The 24,769-nt window shown below is 44.1% G+C and overlaps 1 protein-coding gene across 2 annotated transcripts in view; it reads right to left on the bottom strand.

Annotated features, from left to right (window-relative positions):
* Window positions 1–22,090, bottom strand: part of RAB11FIP4 (RAB11 family interacting protein 4) — a 125,053-nt gene extending 102,963 nt beyond the window's left edge. For both annotated transcript variants that reach the window (XM_064466792.1, XM_064466793.1), the window contains exon 1: window positions 21,683–22,090. In XM_064466792.1, coding sequence (XP_064322862.1) covers window positions 21,683–21,826 — 144 coding nt within the window. In that variant the 5' untranslated portion in view covers window positions 21,827–22,090. The remainder of the gene's footprint in view (window positions 1–21,682) is intronic.
* Window positions 22,091–24,769: the final 2,679 nt, after the last annotated feature.

Here is a 24,769-nt window from a genome sequence, read left to right as displayed (position 1 = left end):
TTTATAGCTTTTGGAAATAAGACAGGGAAGCAGAGGCAGAGGATATTGCAAACTCATGGCCTATTCAGAGGAAATAATGAAAGGTGAAGTGTAAGAACCTGAGGACAATGGAATATTCAGAGGGTCAGGTGGCAGCAATAAAACATCACACTTCACATTACTATTGAACAGAACAATTTATCAGATACTCTCAGTAAATTGTAATACTGGTTCCACTTCCCTACCCCAGAAATAAACTTGTGTTACATACCAATCGCTGGGCAGATAGGCATCTACAGCCAGTGCAGCCCAGTGACAAAGCCACCATACATCAACTACTCCTGGTATTCAAAAGGACAAAATTTACACACTAGACAATGTCAAGACAAAGCACTGATTAAATTAAAGAGAAATCCCCTGCAAATTCTGCTTAGCATTTTTCACTTCGTTTCACAAAGAGACTGGAACAAACTCAGGACCTGCCAAAAGAAGAAAGGAAATATGCCAAAGAAATCACCACCTAGCACATAGCATACAGCCAGCAAGTTCAAACTCTGACAGCAGAAAAAAGGCAGCAGCAAATCTTGTGCAAATAACTCACCAGTAAAGATTTGGAATGAGGGAAAAGAGTTTAAGCATGGGCCACTGAAGTTGAGCAAAAGCAGAGATCAGTGACACTAAAATAATGGAATTAATGTAAACTATTCACTCTGAGAAGTGGAAAAAGAAAGACACAGAGCTTTAAAAGTGCTGTATATTTCTAAAGCACTGGACTGCTGATGCAGTCTGAATATTGGGCGAGCAAGGGGAGACCATACCTGTCTTGCAGTGTCCCTTAACCAGGTGTTATTACTTCCACTCAGAAAAGCTGATCACACCAGTGCTCCCACTGTCCACTGCAGCCCAGAGAAGCATATTCTGATTTTTAAGTCTAGAAGCGTGTGGACAGACAATGAGCTGCAATGTGAACAGAAAAGCTCTTCCAGAAGTGATGTTGGTATGGCAGTTCATCAGCCTTCCAGTCCTGGCACTGGAGTCCAAACTCCATGTTTAGCAGGGTGTGTCTGGAGTTCACAAAGGATGGGAGAAAGCACTCTGGGCATAACTGGGAAGATATTCCCTGGAGCTGCTCTCCCTTGGCTCTGCTACTTTCATGCATAGACAGAAAAGCAAGAGTATGAATGAAATGAAGCTCTAGACCCACGGTTAGGGAGGAGGTAGACTAGGATGTGACAAAACGCTACTAAAGGTTTCAAAAGGATGGATGGCTGACACACACTGCTTTTTCCTGCGCAGGGCTGTGAGGCTGGAGCCAGCTGCTTAAGAACTTCTGCACAGCACAGCAGCTCTCAGCTGGGCTGGCATCCACCCCTTTGACTGTCTCCTGGGCACTAAAAGGGAAATTCCTGGTCAGGCAGAATTCCCACAATGGCTGTTTATACCTGCATCTCTAAGAAGCAAGATGAAGAGACTTGTAAATATTTAATAGAGCATTTATTAATCACCTCCTTGTTTCTTCTGTATAATTGTTACATAACTGCTTTGGGAATAGGGCTCCTGAGTTTTAAGCATAAACTGGTACAGCTCCTTTTGCTCTAACAGAACCATTACAGGCCCTATTCCAAAGTGGCATCAATCACAACTTCATTAAACTCAGACAGTTACACCAATGCTAGAGTAACGGAGAACAGACTTAGACCCTTGAGGTATCCTTCAATCTAAGGGAATAAAAATCCTAAACAGAATTTGCTCATCTAATAACATAAATTTTCCAGGTGGTTTTCCACGAGATCACTAAACCCTCTGTTTTCTTTTATTTGTGTTCCCAGTGTTCTCAGGAGTGTCAGAGGACAGACAGGTTCTCCCTGTTGTTATCTCTTTTATGCCAATATAAAACAGAGTATGAAGCTTCTGGGATTGTCAGCAGTAAAGACCAAAGACAGTCTAAGATGCTTTTGTTTAAAACGGTCAGTGAAATCTTACCACAAGGACAAAAACCTGAAAAGATTCAAACAAGTGCTCAGTTTGCATTTAAAAGTTTTAATTTAGAGCTTACAGGAATTTTGGTCCAGGTTTGGCTGACCCCAGTTCAGACAAAATTATGAATCTTGCATACAATCAGAATTGTGTCTTCCCTTGCTGCCACAGACACATCTACTCTCTGCAAAATCTGTCTATTCTTTCTGTAGACGTGAGCTAGGAGTAAGCTTTTGTTCCTCCTGATGAAGAAATTAAAGCAGGAACAAGAAGATCTGGGTTTAAGCAGTTGATAGGGGTTACAAATCACAGTTGTCATTGGTAAGATAAAGTGAACACTGGAGAAGGACATCTACAATAAATGCAGCAGTCGCATGTGTGTTCAGCCACTGTTCGTTAGTCTTTTGCACTTAGTACTGCAGAGAAATATGCTGATACTGTTTGAAACAATATTTCCATCCTTTTTCTATTCTGCATTCACTACAACTCCTCACTAGCATTTCTACCGAGTGCCCTTTAGCTGATTTGAAAGCGTCAGGACTGGTCATTTGCTGAGTCTGTCCCATAATTTTAAAATCCAAGCCAATTTTAAACACACTGAACAGACACCAGGAAAGGTGCCTTATTCTCTTCCACTCTATCCCAATGATTCTGAGGCTTATTAATTTTCTTTACACCAATTCTTAGCTCTGTTCTAACCACCATGGTCTTCGATAAAGTATGCTTTTCTAAATATATGGCTGATCCCCTTCCCTTCCTTTTCAAGGTACTTGTAGCAAATAAGTTAGGCTCTGATCTGGCCATCCTCTGTGGACACAGGGAGCCCTCCTGAAGTCAATGGAGCTCCACAAACGTGCAAAGTGATGCAAGGTTTTGCAATTTCATTATTTCCATTTGTTTGAGGAAATTCCCCACTGGACACCTCAATAGACTAATAGACTTTTCAAGCATTCAGAGAGGAGCCCATGCAGAACAAGCCAACACTCAGGTACATCTAGACTTCACTAACTGACTTACCTGTGCTGATGGACAAGACTGTGTCATACTCAGCCACATTCATACGTGCTCAATCTTTGAATGGGAAGCAAACACAAATTTAACACTGAACTGCAGTGTAAGATATGGTCTGACTCCCCATAATGGTTGGGTTTGCTGTCTTTGGCATGAGCAACATACTCATAAAGAGCAACAGTGAAGACTGGCGGGTGACCACACCATCTTTTTCTCACATTACAGGCTTGTTTCCAGGCAATTGGTGAAGCTCTGTTCATGACCACTCAGACCAGACAGTAAAATGGAAAAGAAACTTTCTGTCTACTTCAGCAATGTATGTTGCATTTTTGTAACAGGAGAAAATGAGATGCAACGTCTCAGGCTCTAGCTTCTGACAACACCCCATCTTTGATTTAGGGAGAAGATGGGATGGGGAAAATGCATATAAGAGAAAGCTATTTAAAGACAGCAAGAGTCATGAGAGTTACAGGTAATTTGGCCAATTTCCTGGCAGATACAGGTAGGACACTTTCACACAACATGCTGTTGGGCTGACTAATGCATCACTGCAAGAAACTGTCAAAATATGTTGACAAACCTTCATGTAGTGAATAGGAACCTGTTTATTTTATTGTTAATCCTCCTACTGTAATTCAGCTTGATGGACTCGCATATGTCCTTTTGACCCAATGCACAGATTATCCAACATGCAGATAAGACCCCAATGGAGGATGCTGCCTAGATGGTGAAGGTGTTATTTCAGGTCTGGATAAAGCAAGCTGTTCACACTTTCGAACTCCAGGGTGCGAGCTCCCTCTGAAATCCCACTGAAGATGGGAACTTCACTAAAAGTTCTGAACCTACACTAGCTAGAAGAGGTTTAAGGGCAGAAAGGTGTATGACAACGGTCACTGGGAAGACTGCTGTCCCTGCAAGAAAGACAGAATGTAAATCTGGGCCTCAAAATAGGGCTATAGGTAGCAAAAGAAGAGACTGACACAGAAATAGAAGAGAGACAGGAGAGGAAACAAAACGTGAAGGAAAAGATCAGCAAAATGTTCAGCATGTGCTTTTTACTAAGTATCTGAACAGCTGAACAGACACCAGTAAGATTGCTCAGTGTCTTGGGTCTCTGCCCTTAAAATCTGCAAGACTTTACTATGAAAGTAGTGCACACAATCTGTGTACTTGGGTGAGCCAGCAAAGAATTTCCCACATATATTTCCCTTTTCCTCAGTTAATCTGATTAACCTGATTGCCCTTTATTGCAAAGAGCAGGGATCTCAGGAAACCAGGAAGTATCTACGGAGCTCGTCTTAGGTATGATGTATTCAAGCACCTTTTCTGCACCTGGGTTATTTTAAAAGGTCAGATATAATTGCAAACTGTGGGTGAAGGGTACCTGTATCAAAACCTTTCTCTTATATATTTTATTTTGTGGCATGTGTATGTGAGCTTCCTCACTTCTGTCTGTGATTAAGGTGGGCCTCAGAGACCCTTAATAGAGCTACAAAGCTGTTTATTTTTCCAAATAAAATGATGATTCCTATCTTTCACTTGAATTTATTTAATTTATATATTTGAATGTTTTATGCCAAACAAGAGGAGTCAATGGCTTGAGTCACAGTGGCTAACATTGGGCTGTTGGCAACTAGAGCCCCCAGTTTAATCAGAAATCCCTGCCAAGGAACAGTGTCTGTTTCCAGACCAAGCACGTTGTCAGAATATTTTGTGTTATCATTTAGTCTGACGGCATTATATCAAAGTGTTGACTCAGACCTGCCTTGAAGATATACTTTGGAACATCTTGATCAGTGAGCTAATTTCCTTCCCAGCCCTGCTCTGCTCTCAGAATCTCACCTCGCAGGAATGCTGAGCTGTCTAGCCCCAATTCAGCACAACCGCAGAGCGTGTGCTTCAAAGGAAGAAGCACGATCTCAGGGTGTTCCTACCTACTCCCAACTGCCCAATAGGACATTTTTCTGAAACAGGCCACAAATGGTCCTGCTGAAGTAAGGGCTACTCATGCACACAGCCAAGCATGCGCTTAAGTGCCAGTTCAAAATTTTGCAGGTTCAAATTCTCTGTCTGTCAAGACAAGTTTCTGGTTCTCCATTTTCTGATTCCGAGTCTTACTCCCTCAGAGTTATCTCTTGAAGAGGTAGCCCTTGGCTCATCAGGAATATTATGCTACAGCCTGGGAAGACTGCTTTCATAATATCCCGAATAGCATTCCCAACAGATGTCTAGCCTAGCCTTAAATATTTTAAAAATTTAACAACTACTCTCAGCGGCTTCTTCCACTGCTTAGCTCTCCTTACAGATAATAAGACAGAATCAAACAATAAATTAACCTGCTTCTGGAAAAACCCTGTGGCAGTGAATGGAAATGATAGATTTCTACTCTGCTTGTAGAATTTAACAATGAAATGTGCTTTTGCTGTGAAATTCTATAGCACAGTTAAAACCTTAAGAAAGCTGTCAGTTTTTACATCCCTTGTGTTTTCAGATTAATTTCTAGAGAAATTCCTGTTAAAATGGAGGCCCTTAATCATATGGGACTTGTTGAAGGGAAAAAATAAGGCTTAAGTTCAACAAATCACTGCTGTATGCACTCAACTTGAACCTTTTATCCCCATTCAACAGAAACCACCCATGCTTTTATCTTCATACACCTAGACCCTGCTAACACCACTGGGATCTGAGCATATACCTAAGTGCTTGGCACAACAGAAGCCTACAGTTTTTTCCTCTCATTCATTGCCTTTATCAATGGTCTAAATTCTGCCACAGATATCAGACTACCCATCAGTGCCTGACTATACTTACACAGAGGAGGAGCAGTTGTGCAGGCTGTACCTGACTTCCTTGCAGCAATGCTGCTGTTAGAGATCTTCCCCTGCCGTTTAGAAACCTGACACCTTTTTTGTTTTGCTTTTCTTTGTATTGACAGATTTTCAGCACAAGTAAGGGAGATTCTGATCAAGATTGTCAGCATCAGGAACTCTGGAACTGCACCACTGTAGTATCAGTGAAACAGCAGAAGCCCCTTGTTGCACATGGATCATCAGCTCAGCTTTGATAACAAATGTGTTTCTCATTCTTCCCTGACCTAGCAAGTGTTGACCACCAGCAGCCTTCCTGGGGCCAGCCATATACTAGGTTGCAGTGCCAGGCTAATGCGGTTTTCACCTAAACCAGGTACATTCTCCAGATCAGCCTTGTCACCTCTTTGACTTTATTATCAGCTACAATTCAGTCTTGGCACATGTGGGGCAGTGAAAGGCTGTACCAAGAAGAGTTCTGCTGAAGTGCTGTATAGACCCTTTTTGAATAAAGATTTTCACAGCACTGCCAAATCCTTCTCTCTTATGCAGCTACCTTGAACTCAGATTTTGAAACTAATTCTACAGAGTGTTTTGGCAAGAAATCTCTATTGCAAGCAAAAATAAACTATCAAACTTAAAACACTTCACAGCCATGTTGTAGACGGTTCTGAACATGGGTAACTTTGCACCAGCATCTTTATTTCCCTTCCCCTCTACTCTTGTGACTAGTATTCAAAAAGTAACAAATTAGGAATTAATACAGGAATCTGAGTCACTCAGTAGAGCCCAGGAAAGTCGGATGCGTCTCTTGACTGCTTCCTGCATGAGCATGGGCTCTACCATGCAAATCAATGTCATGACTCTCACTGATACAGGGTTTTACCACCTCAAAGCATGTATCTATTCATAAGAACCAAGAGGAGCTGTTGTCTTTGGCATGAGCTTAGTTGGTGAGTGTTCCACTAAATACTTCCTGTTACCGCACAGACTTCAGGGTTGGGGAACCGCCTTGCAATTGATCAGAATCAAAGACCACCTCTTCTGCAAGAAAGCAAAAAATACGTCTGCAGGACACAGTTTCCCTAGAAACAACGTGGGGTTATTGCTTATTTGCCCTGTGATTGTGCCAAGAGGTTCTAGAGTACAGTCCACCCCAGGCTGTACAAATGCAGAACAAAGTTCCTCTCACCCTGAAGAACCCATAACCCAACTCATATATACAGGAAGGCTATACCCAAGCGGAAACAAAATCCTGAGTTTGGATATGCTGAACAAGACATTTAAGAGAACTGAGTTTCAGGACTGCTGAGCATTTTACCCTAAAAGAAAAACAGAGACTGAAGCTGCCTCTCTGCCTACAGGGCTGGGGTGAGTAATTGCTCCCAGATTCTTCTGCAAGCCACGGAGAGATTTCAAGACCCTTTCTCTGACACCTGTGCAACTCCATTTGAGGTCTACAAAGAGTGCTAAGAGGACAACATGCCCTGAGCATTAATACAGCATGATAAAACCTGTCTTCTAGAGCCACCAGCTAGTGTATCACACTGTGCATTCCTATTAGCAACAGCAAAGAGGAAAAAAAAGAGGGATCAGAGCACCACTGCTATCTACCACTCCAAGACACTCTTTTGTAATAACACTTGCTGAGTGAGAGCCAAGGCTGTAGGAATCTAAGCCGTCATTTTAGATCTCCTACCATGTGGCAGACCCTGCATATTCATTACCTATTAAAAGCTTTGAAAGTGTAAATTCATCCCACAATCAAGCATGCTGATTTATTCACACAGCTGAGTCACGCTCATTTACAGGCTGTGACCTAAATCTATTAATCCAGCAAAAAAAAAAAAGTTCTTTTTTATTTTGGTGATATTAGATGAACAAAGGTGAATATTTTAAAATTGTGTGTGGCATTTCTTTCAAGCAGTGGATGACACACAGCTCAGCACAGCACTAAGCCTGCCTTCCTTGCTGGTGCCAAGAAGTGGCGCAGATATTGCTTTATATTATTTGGCATGTAGTGACCCACTTAACAAAGACTTCACAAAATCTTCATGGGAATCATATCAGCTCTTTAATAAGAGTCTCTGAAGTGCCAAGCAGCACATATCATGGAAACCTCACCTAAGGGGAACAATATCTCCCTCATTAATAACAGGAAGCACAATAGCCAGTTCCAACAGTGGGGAAAATTGCTCTGTTGAAAACAATATGTTATTTTGTCTAGCACCTCCTGAGTCTTTTCCTAGGGCCAAGGTAAAATTTTGATAAGCCTCTGCTGTACTTGAGAAATAAAATAACATTTTCAAAAATGACTGGAGCTTTTCGGAGTCACTGACTTTCAGAATTACAGAAGCATTAAATACAGGTTGGGGGTTTACATTTGAAATGCCATCAAATTTTAATCTTTTGATAGCTTCTCCTTTCCTCCCCGTCAGATAGCCTATGCCATTCCCTGAGTTCATCACTGATATCATAAACAGCTCCATGAGCTGATGAAGGAAGAATGAGTTTTTGAAAGGTTAGTTAAAGTTTAGTCCTGTGCTGAAATTGCCGTCGCAATCTAATTACACTCTGCACTGAGCACACACTTTGGGTCTTAAAATCAATTTCCATTCCAGGCTGGCAGTTTACTTCTAGAAATCAGTTCTTGCATGTGGGTATTAAGATAGACATACATACATATACAGTGTAAACACTGATACTCTCTTTCACAGCCTTGTGCATTTCACCTGTACTTTCTTTGCATTCATTCACTGCTGTCCTTCTGTTTGCAGTCTATCCGTTTGAAGAGAGCATCCTTCTTCCCCCTTCCCACTGAGATTCTTCTGCCCAATTCTTTTAGAGAAACCACAGGTTGGTGCTGATGATGGCACACAATCAGCATTATTGGCAACAAGTCCACCAAAATTAAGCAGGCATCATGACTAACAGACTGTACAATGGGTAAGTTTCTATCAGTAGCAAGAGTGGGAGAGAAAATACAGAAAAAAAGAGATAAATTAAAGTTGAAATTATATTTGGTTAATTAGATAAATACCTTCTGTGACTGGCACACCTGCTATTCAGTGAATGACACAAGTTCCTAAAACACTATGATCTTTACAGTAGTTACATACAGTGTGAAAAGGGAAAGAAAGGTACCAGTGTATGAGCTCAGTGAGGTCAGATCTCACAGGCACCTTCAAAGGACTTTGAGAACACCCTTCTGGAGTCTCACTTCTTCATACAAAATCCCCAAAATAAAAGGCCAGTTCTGCATCTTTGCCTCTGCAGAAGGTGCTCCAGAGGATACTCTGCTTGGTCTCCTTGTGGGCTCAGGATCTGTGTCTCGTGAAGCCAACAACAGTGAATGCAAGTGTCCCCTCAGCGATCCTGTACCATACAGAAGTCTGGAAGATGAACCTGATTCTCATCTCATCACAGAACCAAGTAAAAGGGGGGAGGGTGGGAGGAGGAGGGGAGGAATCAGACCCAATGTTTCACAGCTATTATCCATGGCAACCCTTCCTCCTGTAAAAAAAAGGTATTTGAAATGTGTCTCTTAACGCTTCTTCCCCAAAACAGAGACACTAGCAATTTCTTGCTATGAGAGGAAAGTCTGTCTACACTCCTACTCTCTTCACCCTGTACTGTAAATCGAGGGAATCAGTGCTACAAAACAGCGTAACAGCTACAAAATGCAAGCAATGGCAAGCACTGAATTAGGAGAAGTGCCATTGAACAGAACGTATTGCTAAAGAGCCGCTGCAGCAGCCAGCTGCAATAAACCCACAGGTAATTTACAGCCACATTATTCTACCAGCTCAAGCAAGCAAGCTTTTCACCTGAAATGTGTAAATCATTTGTGTTTATAACCACTTAGACCAACTCCTCCAAAGCTCCATTCCCTTCCAGACAGGTGCTAATTTGCTGTAACACAGCTAGAGCTACCTGACCACTACCATTTCAACAGGAGCCATACACCAAAAAGCACACGCAGTGATGAACCCAAAACTGAACCTGTCCCTGAAGAAGGAACAGACTGGGAGAATAACATAGTGAGGCCAGAACATCATGCATTACTTCAAATAGTCTCCAGCAGAAAAACGGCACCCAGACAGAGCTGTGATGCTGTGGAATGACAGTGGTGATTACAGTCTGGTCATGATGTGTACTTTGAGGCATCATTGATTCTCATGTGTTAAATATCCCTGCTGCATGGTGCCTTCCTCCTCCTCATACCATTCTGTGGCCCCAGGCAGCAGACTGAGAACAGCAATTTGGCGCAGCATGTGCCAATGCACAGAATACTCAGTGCCCACCCCAAAGGAACAGCTGATACAGATCACCAACCTCTACCGGCTGCTCCACATGCTCAGGGAGCAGCATGGTTATTTGCCCCAAGCACAAGCCGGAAGTACCAAGAGGATGCTTCCACACACCAGGATTGTCAAGTTGCTGAAAATGTATTTAGGATGCCATGGGAGAAGGAAAACTATAGCTGGGAAAAGAACGAGTTCACAATAGTCATACCAGGTTTACAAGAAAAATACAGTAAGAGAAATCTCATGGGCTTATGTACAAAGAAAAAGCAATCTCTGCCTTGTAGTTTTGGCAAAATGAAAGTAGTTTGTGAATATTTTACCTTTTCCTGAGGTTACCTGGGTGACTACCTAAATCAGAAAAGAAATGATCTGCATCTGCCAGCATTTGCACCAGGACAGTTACTTGACCTATGCCAAATTCACTGTACAGAGCAAACTTATCTTTTTGTCCATTGGAAAGACATCACAAGCTTGGTTAGAGTCAAAGCTTCCAACCTGACTGACAGACATCAAAAAATCCTCTAGATTACCAGTAGTCATCTGGCAAGGTGACTACTAGGACAGCTGTGAGGTGGTAGATTATTGATAGTGATCTGTCACCCCCAAAGTAACACTGGCAGTTGGAGATGTGTTCACCTCCAAATTTAGACTATCCCAAATGATAGTTGTCAACAGCAGACTGGTCAAACCAATTTCATTCTCTAAACAAGACACATTGGACTGTCTGACTGTGAGCAAATATCACAGCACTTTCCAGTAAATGCGTCCAACTGTGCAAAGAGCTTGCATTTGGCAAAGGGCACGTAATTCCCAGGTGAGAAGGCAAGACACAGTTTTCCTCAGTGGAAGACTTCCACGCTTTGTTATTGCTCAGTAAGAAAAGCAAAACTGACTTTATCAAAGCTCCTTTGAAGATGTGTCCTAAAACACTCCTCAATTCTTTATTTTCAAACAATCCCAAAGAGAACTGAGGAAGAAACATACAATCCACTCTTCACACTGGAGGCTAAAATTCACAAGTTTCACCAATGTCTGGCTGCAGCAAATGAAGTCAGACTTCATTTGCTCAAAACCAGGGAATGATCAGACAACAGTAACCACAAGCTGTGAAAACCAATAGCCAAAGAAACAAATACTCATGACCCAAACCCCTGTGTTCTCTTCTACCACCCTTTAAAGCTGTTCCTGCTTCCTGCACAAACTCACTGATTTTCTTTTCCTAAAGACTATATTCTTCCAGTCTCTTCACAGCTTGGCATTATCCATGGTTTTGCTTTACCGATTCCTTCATTTTCCCCACAGCTCTCAATAAGTGCAAGCTGAACATAACTCCAACTAGGCAGAGGAAAGATGTACTGAATAGCATATTTTCTCTTTCTCCTACATCCACAAAATCTCTTCACTTGCTTCATACATAACTTGCTAAATAATTGATTTTTCGGCTGTCTCGCCAAGTAAAGGAAATCAAAGCCATCATTTTCTTTTTCATGTTTCTCAGAAGAAAACAGAAAATATGCTTTGTGTTGAGCAAAATCTTATGGTTTGGAGCATTTTCACTTGTTGTTGCCAAGTATTTCAAATTAAATTTTGTCAATAAAAAGCTAGCTTCAAATGGAAACAATCAAGATATACTTTTAAAAAACCCAAAGGTGATGTTAATTACATTTCTACTTTTTAAAGGCAAAAATAATTTGCCAAACTCATCTGAAATGATAGGATTTTTTTTCCCCACCCTTCACACACAAACCAGACTCGGCGTCTATACACTACTTGCCAAAAGAAGAGAGTAAGAAAACATCCGCTTCAGCTGAGACACTGTTAACACTGTTCTGCATTGCTGAGATGCTGACACACTCCAAATGAGCCAATATTTCGAGTTTTGCAGCACTGAATAAACACATAATTAATTGTCCACATCCTACCATAACAATCTTATGTTGACAACAGATATGTCTGACAACAAGAGGGAACACACAGGTTTGAAGCGAGTTGCCAACCTCTATTGAGTACGCCTGTGGCAGAGTTAGGATACTCTGATTTAGAACAGCCTAGTCTACAATGTTTTTTCATTATGAAAATGGATTGCCCGATGGAAGAAAGCTGAAGACACACATTCAGAAAAGGAGAAACACTGTTCAGCGTTGCAGTTCTTTTTAGACCAAGACAAGCACACTGCTTCAGAGCACTCTCACCTTTAGCCCTCCCAGCAGCACTAGGTTCCCCCAATAAGATCAGTAGGCCAGGGTAGTAGTTCTTCAGCACTGTTTTTGCCTGAGATTCCACTCTAACAACAAATGCAAACCCCTTTTCCTTCTCTTCTACAAAGCTATCCAAGCTGCCAACTCTGCTAACAAACAATAATTTCCTGCGTCACAAGAAAAATCTGTATTTACTTAAAGTTACTGTGCGCACACCTGAAGAACAGTTGAGTTCAGGATCCAATTGTTATTACACACACAACTCAGACTGAATCCCCAAATCAATGTCCTCGCTCCGTACAGAGCTTCAATCAGCCTCTGAAGTTAAGGGTCTTATCCCAAAGTTGCTGCTCAGGACTTTCCCTCCGGTCACTGAGCACAGCTCTCCTGCGGACAGACCAGTCTACTGAATTAGCTCTCTTTGCCTAGGCACAACTGGACCTGGTGGTACATGGATCCAGAAGAAAGCGCAAGTTTATATAGTAATTGTTATGGAGGATGCATAAACCCTAAAATAGTACTGTATAAAAATTACACTCCCATGAAACACATTTTTATGTGATACAAGATGGCTTTGCTCCTGTTCCAACACACCTGCTCTCATGACCCTCACAGTTCAAGTACACTGGCCCAGCAGCCAAAGTGAGACCATCCCAGCTTGACAAGGCTGTCAGCTAGCTCATGGCCACATTACATGCCCAGATGCATCACTGAACACAACAGCTGCCACGATGGCCAACCAACCCAGCAAGTGAACCAGGGCCCTCAAGAGCAAAATGTTCTTAGAAACTGAATTAAAGCAGCTGCAACACCTAGACAGGGTGACTACAGGCTCCCATCTTCTCCAAGCTGGATGCAAAGGGGGTCTGTTCCATACCACCGGCCACAAGCTAGTGCTTGCTCTGTTGCATGGTGAACATCCAAACCAAATAAAGAATCAGCAAGAGAAACAGCAACAGAGCTAGTCTTTACTACAAGGCTGCAAATCCTATGGTCAATCCTTATTACCTTACAGCATACAACAGTCCCTCTGCTGGAATGCAATGGGACCAGGATTCCTCGGGTCAAAATGCCAAACCTGCTCTCACTGGTGCTGCTTGTAGTCCCAGTGAGTAAGGACAGCAGAATCTCTCATACTACATCCCTTTTCCTTTTATTAGACCCCCCATCCCTAGGAGCATGCAGCCTTCCACAGCTGCCTTTAACTATTCCGAGCAAACTCAATTGTATTTTGACACAAAACCATACCAATCCAGCATGGAAGAGGCTCCTGCATCAAAATTCTTCTAATGAGAGTCCAATAGCATTCTACTGTTCCCAATAGCTAACAACACTGAGAAAGGTGGCCTTAGGACCATTACTGGAGGATTCTGTGCTACTTTATGGTGACATAATACACTATTGGACAGGGACAAAAGGGAAAGTACCAACAATTACAAATGCCTCTGCGTTGACAACCCTGTGGCATCCCTGAATTGCTATTAGCCATTGTATCCTAACATATACGTTGTATGGTTTAATTGGATAAAGTATGTTCAACTGATTGTATAGTCACCTGCTACAAAAACAGTGAAATCACCAATATTTTGGGACAGTTTCTCAAATCTATTAATACCATGCAAATATACGGACAAAGCTGTTTGGGTTTTTTATTGTAACAACAGAAGTGTCATTGGAAAAGAATATCATCCCATGTCCCAAAAGCCACCTGGATCCCACTGGGGAGGGTCAGCTCATCAGGAGTTGATGGAACAACACCAGAATGTCTTCATTGTCCCAGTGCAAATCTTCACAATCAACCAGGCACTGAGGATACCCAGAATGACCCCCACACAGGGGAAAATGTGAAGCATGCTTTATCAGCAAATTTGCAGCTGGTGTAGCAGAAATGCACCCCAGTTTGAAACACCACAAAGCACTGCCACAGTCTGAAGATTCCCTATAGAAAAGGGCTCCTTGCAAACTTCCTATCCAAGGACTGCTTGCAGGAGTGCTGTACCATGACCCTGCTTCCCTGCTGGAGGCCAGGGCGGCAGAGCCTGCTGTGTGGCAGCAGGGGTTCTCTGAAGAGCAGCCCTGAACCAAGAGGGAAAAGAAGTTTGACAATGCAGGTGTATGTGTGATGTTAAGGAACTCTTGACACAAATTTGAGCATCGAAATGTAGATAATTTTTAAACTGACACCATTCTAGAGGAAGAAATTGGTTTGGTTGACACCCCTCATTCCACCAGGCTAAAAGCCTCTCCATTCCAAACAGACAATTCCAGTACCTTTCCTTCTAATTTCAGGAAACCTAACAGAGAAAGTCTCTACCATTTCTAAGCTTTCCACTTGACCCCCTAAAACCATAACACTGTACCCAAACTAAATTGTCAAAGAAGCTTTAAAATCTGAAGAGTACATGGTAATTTTTCCAGGTCTGCGCCCTGTGCATGGATTCTGTGTCCCTTGCAGTATTTTGAGCCCAGAGTTCACTCCTGTCACTCATTCTGGGGCTGAACATACTGCAGGACTGAATTGGACGCAAGGCTTAGGAAGGAGCCCTACTGGTTTTGGATTTCACTGCACACAAAATGTGAAAACACCACTCAGTTACATAAAAACACTTGCATTCTCTTCAAGTGAAGCCTTTCAATTATATCTTGAATAAAAAGGAACTGAGATGTATTATACAGTGCTTTGTTTACACTCACACTGCTGTTGTAAAACCATATGTTACAGTACTAGTGGTCGTGTCTGACGCTCTCTTTTATCATTCATGTACTTAATCACACCCTGCACTGAGTTAACTACGTTCAGCGCATGGATGTGTATTTGTTCAGCAGCCTGTGCAAGTATCTAGGTCTGAGATCACGTGTGTTTCCCAAAATACTGCATATTTTAAGAACTGTTAGAACTTCATCCCGAGCTCTTGAGCAGTCTGATTCAAAAATCAAATCAGGGATTTCAAAATGTTTGTGAGTATTAGCATTAAAATCAGCTAAAATTAATAGGAAAGTATATTGTCAACTACACAGAGAATAAAACCAATCACGTTGACTTATCTGAACACTGTAAGGCAATTGATTTTTTTTCCACTTTGTTGCTATAAAAGCACTGCTGCTGAGCATGACTCAATTGTGATAAATTGTAGGTAACAATGCAATTTAGAAACCAAGAAAAATTCTGTATTGGGGATCACCCCCACAAATACTATATGGCAGTGGCTGGTTCCCCCTCCAAGACTTACCCTCCCTTGCAGCAGTTTTGTATAAGTCTCTTTTCAAAGCTTAATCATATTAGAGGAATAAAATCAGTAGGTGCTAGAAATCTGAAATCCTGCCTAGGATTTGCAAGAGCAAATTTCTGAAGAACATGCAGACATGTCACAGACAAGGAATACCAATTTTACAACTTAACAGCATGGACCAAATAAGGCATGGAGAGGCAGGAAGAGGGAGAAAAATTTACATAGGAAATACCTGGTCTTGCTAGGCAGCTGAATGTTTTAACTTTGCCAGTTACATATGCTACCTTCCATACTGTACACAAAAGATGCAGTACTGTCTTCTGTGCTTGATCCATGTGCTAAATTTTTTCATTATTTTTGTATTTAATGATAAGACAAGATCACTGTACATGTACTAAATGCAAACACTGAGGTAGTTACAAAACACAGTTATTTAAATATCAAGAACCGCTATTAAAATTTTTTGCCTTTCCTTCAGGCATTCACAAGTCAGATCACTGACTTGTCCTGAGAAACACAGCAACAATAAATTCTTAACTATACATATAACCCCCTCAGAGCTCTTACCTTTGAAATGCAAACATATTACATAACGAATTAAACTCATGAGTGCACAGCAAACCTACAGCTTCTCTCTTCATAACAGTGCTTCAGAAAATGTTTGATGACAGTAAATACTAAGCTTGCTTTATGTCAGCTGTTTAGAAATACATGCTTAGTTTCAGGATATACCAAAAGGCTATCTTAAACATATTCACTGCTAGTTTGTACTGAATTAGTAAGGCTACAGTGACTGTACCTTGACTCATCCATAAATTAAGTACCCCACTGTGCCAGTTCAGAACTGCATTTTTTTCCAAGTCACTGTAAATGATATGAAAAAACTGGGTCATTAGCAAATATAGTTTTAAGGAGTCTAAATGTGTGCTAGCCTTGCTGTTACCTAGAGAACGCTATCATATAGGAGTGCTCTTTGCATCCTCATTACATCTAGGCAAATATTTTATTTTTTCTTTCAGTAATTATTTCCAGAAAAAGCAGAGAAGACAGAAGTCATAACTATTTTCTGTCCCCATTATGAGAATGGCAGTATTGCTGGGTAATACTTTTCTTTCAAGGTCTCAGTGCCAAAGTCTCTTTTTGTCATGGCTGCAGGTATGTCCAGAGCATACTGCACATTATCAAGAAGGTATGAACTAGTCCCTGTCATCATGAACATTGATGTAAATTTGCAGTGATTCCATTAATTTCTGGGTGCAACTCTGAATGGCAACACTACAGCTAGGAGCCTGAAATTCACCCAGACTATTCAGAACGACTCCATGTTGTCATGCACTGAAATTACACTCCTGCTCTTCACAGGACAAGCTGGTTATGGAGTGGTTACAATAGAAGGGCTGTGTTTAAAGCATGACTCCATCAGGCATCCCTGGGGGACATCTGAGAGCAAGTCAAAGTGGAGCAACAGGACTGTCATTAAACTCAGCCAGCAGCCACAATCTACTACCTTGGCAGCACTTGAGGTTGATGCCTTTCATTTCAGTCCAGAATGGAGTTATTCATCAAACGGAAGCGACTAAAATTAGCAACAAACATCTCCCTATAAGGCAGAAAATTTTTACAATGAGGGTGGTGAAGCACTGGAGCAGGTTGCGCAGAGAGGTGGTTGATGCCACATCCCTAGAAACATTCCAGGTCAGGTTGGACGGGGCTCTGAGCAACATGATCTAGCTGAAGATGTCCCTGCTCACTGCAGGGGGGGTTGGACTAGATGGCCTCTAAAGGTCCCTTCCAGCCCAAACCATTCTATGATTCTATTTCAATAGTTTCTTTTGGCCAGAAATCTTCATTTGTACGTGTGAAATATGTGATGTTGTTTTCAGCTAGTAAATCATTGACTTCAAGTGAATTACTGTCCACTCACAAGAATAATTGATATTGACCTATAGATTTTATTAGCTGTTCAAGCTCCCTCTCAGGTGTGACACTGCTTCAAGTTGATGAGCATCTGTTGATCTTACCTGACAAAGATGACTGTCTAAGTACCTGTATGGTTTGCACACCTCCAAAAGATGACTACCTATCTCAAAAAGAAGTTGTCAACATGTTCAGCATGTTTCACTTGTTGCTGGAAACCGAATGTAGAGTTTAAACAGATTCTGGCATAATGAAATGTCAGCTGGCACTATCCTGAAATACACATTCACACTGCCAGAACTGGGGCTTGCTGAACACGTCACTCACAATGATCCTAGACACTCGGCTGCTAGTGCAACTATCCTCCCAAAGGGAACCAGATGGTGAGCAGCTCTTGGCATTTTTCAATGTTATGTTAAATGTTTCTTCAGCTAGTGTGTACATGCCATCCAGTCACGTAGCTTCAGAAACAGCCCCTCACATCTTTCTTCAGATTTCTCTACAAATAGCAAATAGACCATTCAACAGGAAAGCAAGGCCCAAGCCTGATATTTTTAAGCACTGAATGAAAAGTCTCAGCAAGGAGTTTCTGCTGTCAGTGGAGATAAAGAAGCACCTCTGAAGGATTTATTTCATCCTTGGGTCCTGTCACACCCTTTGAGTGTTCAACTGCTTGTCAGTGACCATGGGGGAAGATTAATTTAGACAACTCAGTTAAATATCTACAGTCAGATGGGATGAACAGAGGACAAAATGCCAAACTGCTTAAAAGCATAAGTTCCACAATTATTTGTTTGGGCAAGCAATGTTCAACAGCTAGCCTGGTCTGCTGTTAATTCAGGCACCACAGCGGAATTTAGAGGCATAATTCTGTTCCTGGCTCTGCCAAATTAACGTGGCCAAGTAATTTCTTCCTCTAGTTGAACCACATGCCTTGTAGGGCAAAGCAAAAGTTTGCAAGCAAACTTGCAAGACGTGCTTCCATGGCCGAAGCACCTTACCTAAGCAGCTGATCTGAGGCAATCGGTATTCTGCCACAGTGGACCCTCAGTGACTGCATGGCAAGAAGAGGATTTCAGTGTGCATGGTAAAGGCAGAAGGGAATGAGTTACAGTGGTGATGGTGCGGTCTTAGAGAAGAAACAAAAGCATCAAGCTATTAAAAGCAGATGTGTCAAAAGCCCACTAAAAGTAAAATAGTAGAAAAGTTAATCAGAAAAGTCAGAGTTTATTATTTTGACTGTGCAGGTAAGGACTGCTTTGCTTGAACAGAAAGGTGCTCCCTTACTGCAATATTTTGCCTTAGGGCGGTTTTCAGAGAGTTGTTATCTTTCAGGAATGATAAATTTCAACATGTCGACTACACACACACAAAGAATAAAAAAAAAAAGGAAATGGAAAGAAAAATAAAAACCAGAAAAGGCTAAATGCCCTACACAGTCCAAGCCACAAGCCCTACTGAAGTTGGCATTAAGAATTTATAGACTCCAAACTTTGGATGGCAGTGGCTTCAAGGAGGTAGAAAGTTTTGTGTTTCAGGTTGGCACACCCAAAGGGACAGATACTCCCTCATATCATAAACATGACCAAGGGCTATTGTGGATAAAAGTCAGAATTATTCAGGCCACAATGCTACAAAATAGGATCCTTGCTGTGGCCAGATGATGAATTACATAAACAGAAGCAGCAAATAACTTACATATGAGGGCAAATCATTCTTTCACTGATGCCAATGGGAAGATTTCTTTTGAATGTGAAGGGAGCTGAGGTGGATCAGGCCTAAGAATGTAGCACATACAAATGTATAATTAATTTTCAATGACAGTAAATATGTTCCAATGTGTTAATGGAAACTACCCTCTAGCAGTGTCTCCTCTGTTTAATTTCATAAGATGCATTCCTGCACAGAGCTTATTAGGTTCCTGCAGATGCAAGGTTGAAAACACTGTGCTATATGGGAGAATAGATTCTCACCATCTCCAAACATCAGCTGCGATTCACCACACATAAAGTTCATTTTTAACAAGACTTAAAACCAGACTAGCTCACCTACAGTGGTTGTTCTACAGTAAATCTGCACTTGAAAAATTGATTCTGTATTTCCCTAGCGAGCCTCTTCTGGTGATTTACAAATCCCATTTACTCAGCTGACACATGCTCTTTTGAAGTCCAGCGCCTTCTAGCCAATGACTACAAGAGACACAGCGAAAGAAACTGGAACAAGCTATATTATAACCCTGATAGATATATAGCTAAGACTTCTCTGTCCCAGTTTTGCAAATGTCTTGAACGCTGCCAGTTACCACCGAACAAAATGCAAAGGATGCATTTCTTATCACTAGTAATCTCTCCCGTGCCCGCCCAGTAAGCCAGTCCATCCTGAAACCTAGACACTACCGCTGACAACTGGTACTTTTCTACTGCCGACATTATTGAGATTTCCGGTTTTCTCCTCCTTCCCATTCCATTTACATATTTTCCAATTCACTCCAAGCTTATGAATTCACAATCTGAATCCTCCTTTGCATCTTACAGAACCTGTTCCCCTCTCACAACCTTAGAGATTTCTAAGGCCTAGAAGGATTGTTATGATCATCACTGTCATCCTGCTGCAAAACAGCTGGTGGAATTTGACCGGTCTTCCTCAGTGCTGCAAGAGAAAGCCACTGATCTGCCTCCAAATAAATGCAGTAGTGCAAAAAGCAATTCTGAAGCAGTTTATCTGGCAGAAAGGATTTTAAAAATACTTCTATTAGTTTACATAAAATTATACAACTTACCAATATACGAATAAAACCAGAAATCAATAAAGCTCTCTACTATTACTAATTTCTTCTTATTCTGCTGGTTAAAACAAGAAACTCCAGCTTCTCATTAAGAAAATGCTTAACAGACCTGTGACTATCTGCAAGCAATAAGCCTTCTGTCTCCTGGTCCTCTGATTTCATTCACAAGCTGTGTTTCATTACCAGCGGTAAGCCAAAAATAAGTAATTTGCTCCAACAATTACTGTGAATTCACTCTGGTTTTGCTGCCTCTTTGGCATCCCTTTATACACTACTGTTTTATTGGCTCCTCACATTAATTTGTTTTATTGTACTTTAAAAGGTTGGCTGATACTGCTTTTCTGAGTGCTATCCTAGCCTCAACTCCACTCCCCCTCACTGGTACCCAACACTGCTGGGGCGTATTGTGAAGCATTGAACGGTTAAGTGCAATATCCCAAGAGTTCTCCTAGGGAAATCAAGCCTTTCTTGCCGGTTAATTTAGCTGGAGCTGCAGCCTTTGATTGAATTGCTTAAGGGAACTGTTTCAAACCAAGCGCATGTCATTACCCTCATAGACACTGGCCTGAATCCCACTCTCATTTACACTGATGTCACGGATTTACAGTGGTCCCACTGACGCAATGGCTCTACTGAGACTGGTGGCGCGACTCCAGATTTACGCTGTGTCACTCAAGGGCTGGATGGGGTCCTCACTTCCAACCCGTCACCTGGAGGTTTTAGGGTGCACCTGGGCCGGTGCTTCCCTGACTGTTCAGACCGCCGCACTTCACCTGCCCGCAGGCAGGCCGGGCAGCGCCAGCACCCCACCGACGGCAGCCCGGGGCTTTGCCCCCAGTGCCCCACGGAGCCTGGTACCCCGGAGGACGCAGCTCAGCCACGACTGAGAAAACCCGTGTTGTCACCAGAACAAATACACCGCCCCAGAGGAACAGCGACCCCCGAGCACTCCCGGCACTGGGACGGCCCCGGGGAGGGGACCGGTCCCTCCGCCCCAGGGGACCGGGAGCCAGGTCAGCCCGGGGAGTCTGGGCCGCCCTGAGGGAAGGGGGAGGCTCCGGGACCCCCCGAGGGAAGGAGGGATCTGGGCTGCCTTTGGGGAGGGCTCTGCGGGAAAGGGGGAGGGCGACTGGGGGAAGGGGGCTCCAGGCCGCCATAGGGGGGCTCTAAGACCCCCTGAGGGACGGGGGAGAGTCCAAGCCGCCCTGAGGGAAGAGGGTCTGGGCCGCCCTGAGGGGCGGAGCCGGCGGCTCCCTCAGGGACCGGGGCAATGCGGGCCGGGACGAGGGAAGGTGGGCGACGGGGGGGGGGGGGGGGGGGGGGGTGGGGTGGTCCTGGCGGCCTCTGGCCAGGCAGAGCCATGGCCCGCTCCCTGCATAGCGGGAGCAGCAGGTGAAAGTTGCGCGGGGGCCGGGGCAGCGAGCCGGGCCGGGCGTGGAGGCCGGGCGGGACCGGGGGTCGCCCCACTCACCTCATCCCCTTGGCCGAACTGCAGCCCCAGGGCGACGAAGTGCTCCACCCGGATGAAGCCGTCCGCATCCTCGTCGCACACGTCGAAAACCTCCTTGAGCTTCCGCAGGAACCGCAGTAGGCTCGCCGGCTCCATCGCGGGCATTAGCTGGAGGCCGGCGGCACGGCCGCGGCCACAGCAGCCATGATCGCCCGCGCCTTCAGCGGGTGCGTGACATCAGCTCCGGGGACCGGGGCGGGAGGGACAGCGAGAAGGAGGAGGGATGGAGGGATGGATGGATGGAGGAGAGCGGAGAGAGGACGCGAGCCTCGGGCGGAGGGAGGGAGCGAGGGGAGGGAGAACAATAGGGCAGAGCTGGAGGATGGGGAGGGAGAGGGAGCTGGGAATCCGCGCTCGGCGGGGCGGGGCCGCCGCCAGGGGGCGCCGCGGTGAGGGGAGCGGCGCCGCCGGGGCCGGGCGGGAAGCGGGGCGCGAGGGGAGCGCGGCGGGCGCGCAGCGAGGGCGAGGGGCCGCGGGGCGGGGGCGGAGGTAAACGCGGCTCGGGACAGGGACTGGTTGGGGGCAGCAGCGAGGGAGAGCTTTCCTGGGAAGGAAAATCGCGGAGGGAAGGGGGCAGGGGGAGCGAGGGACGCAGGAGGAGGGAGAGGAGAGCACGCTGCCCTCCAGCAGCCGGGGGCCAGCAGGCCTGGCACCCCCGGGGTTCCTTTCCCAGCTGTCACTGACCCACCTGCAGCCCCATCGCTGCTCCACACCTCAGTCCTCCTTCCCGCCATCCCACATAAAACACCAGTCATGCAGTTTCTCCTGAGGAAAAGCCATTGTTCCTGGTCTGAAAAGGTCAGGCTTGGGGTGAGAAAAGCAGAGCGTAGAGAGTTAAGGGGCAATTAAGGAAAAGGAGGACGAGCAGAGCTTCCTGTGCTCAGTTGTGCTCAAGTGACCGGGCAGAGGCATTCCTCATGGCTGGGTTTGGCTTAGGACAGACACTCGTCACCCACGCTTCGATGAGACATAGCTGGTAACGAAGGGATGTCCCTGCCTTCGCAAGGTTCCTCATTAAAGCCTTCTGCAACTGCTGCGCCCCCTGGCTGGGCTTTAATTTGATGTCTCTGCTCTGTCCCTTTTCTTTCTCAGGTTTTTTTTGGACTTCTTTTTAAGCCCACAGCCATGCACTGCCAGAGGGAACACCAAGAGTGGTTCTGGTTCCTGCACTGTGCCTCCGACCGGGAATGATGGGGCAACATCTTGGGAAGGAAGAAGCACTGGCTCAGTCAGGCTAAGGTACCTACTGCCTCCCCCAGCACTTCTTTCCCACTGTGGTCACCGAGCACAGGTGACCATCCATCACTGAGGGCTGTTCTGTAGGTGATTGATAAAGCTGTCCATCTAAAATGACCACGAAAGCGCAGCAGGTTTTGAGTTGAGACAGTAGCCATTCATTTGCTTCTTGCAGTAAGAGAGGTCCATACAGCCCTTAGCATCCCTGAAAATCCCATGTTTAGAGCAAGCTAGTCTAATCTCTTTCCTAGGAACCAATAGGAATGTTTTCCTCAGGAAGTTGTGTTTCTTTGAGCACGAGTCTCTCATCCCTTTTATGTAAAAAATCAGGGTTTGGGAAGAGGCTGACTTGACAGCCCTGTAGGCTGTAAGTCAGCTGTCAATCAACAACACAGCGACAGCACACACCACACTGGCAAAAGAGGTCCCCATATATCCATGCTCTGACACAGATAAGGAGCTGGCTCCAGAGCCCCTGCCACCTTGACCTTCCTTTAGTTTTACAACAAATAGAGAAGAATCCTACTGTTCCCTTACTGATGTACAAAAGGGTCTTTCCAGACAGTGTAAAAAAAAAAAAGGTGCAGAGATCAGATACAACCCTTGGGAAGTAAAGAATTTATGAAGAGATGTGAGGAGATCTGAAAAAATGGAAGCAAAATATTTGATCAGCAAACTTCTGTGAAGTTGTCTAGTTAGAGCAGGAGTCTTAAGATGTAGGGACGTTTAGTTTTTATCTCAGGACCCTTGCACTCATCCTCAGCTTATGCAGGGATTGAGCTCAGCACACCCCTCAGGGGCACCTATTCAAAATATTGAGACATCTGTGAGCTGGTGCCCCTCAGAGTTGTGGAATGCACACTGATGTGGAATCACCTGCTGTTAGTCTAACTGCTCTGAAGTGGAATTCGAACTCTTCAAACCTTCAGAGCACATCTGTGTCATTGTCCCACCTTGTTTGCTGAGATTGCCTCAGGTGTGTCCTTGCACCCTCTGACTCACCTCTCTGTGTGCAGCTGTACCATCCCAGACAGGGAAGTGGAGTCACACTTAGTATTGTGGGGGAAGAAAAAAGGAGTAGACTTGTCCCTGTTTGCCATGACCAGAGGAAGAATTCCTATACCTCAGAGGGGTCACATTCTATCTCACAGAATCTATTTACTTTCCCTTGGTTCTCCTTTATCTCCTGCTGGAGGAAGAAGGAACTCAGTCCAGATACGCAAGTAAGTGGCAACATAAGTTTAGACCAAATCCCTCAGCATTAAAATCTCTGTCATTCTTGCATTAATTTGGGAGGGGAAGCTCCAGGTACAGACACTACGGTTTGGGGAGTTAGTACTGAAGTCTGAGAACTACCACAGACAGCTTGAGTGCCAGAGAGCTGAAGAGGCTGTAGAAGCTGTCATTGTAGATAGCTGAATATTTTGAGCAAAGATCTGACAGCTGGGAGATGATTTGACAGCAGTGAACACAGGAGAACTGGGATGTTGGTAAAGGTCCAGGATCTGAAAGCTGGGGGTTCCTTAATTGTGCTAAAGTCAGGACACAGAGCTGAACATGTGCCACACACTTGCTGGGCAATTGCACTGGCAAGGTATAGTTTGTAAGGCTGAATCAAGGAAGAGGTCAATTTTTATCGCCAGTAGATGTATCTGGCATTACTCCTTGCTGATCTCTGCTTCTCCAGTTGTAGGTAGCACATGTCTGCTAGTACCAGTGGGCCATTTTTCCTTACTGGTATATCAAAACACTTGTTTAATCAGAGATGTTTAGCAACTTCTTCATTTGACTTGCATGCTACATGGAATAAAT

Source organism: Phalacrocorax carbo, chromosome 16, assembly GCF_963921805.1.
Source record: "Phalacrocorax carbo chromosome 16, bPhaCar2.1, whole genome shotgun sequence".
NCBI lineage: Eukaryota > Metazoa > Chordata > Aves > Suliformes > Phalacrocoracidae > Phalacrocorax > Phalacrocorax carbo.
The sequence above is the reverse complement of the archived record's forward strand: the minus strand, read 5'-3'. Positions and strand labels throughout refer to the sequence as shown.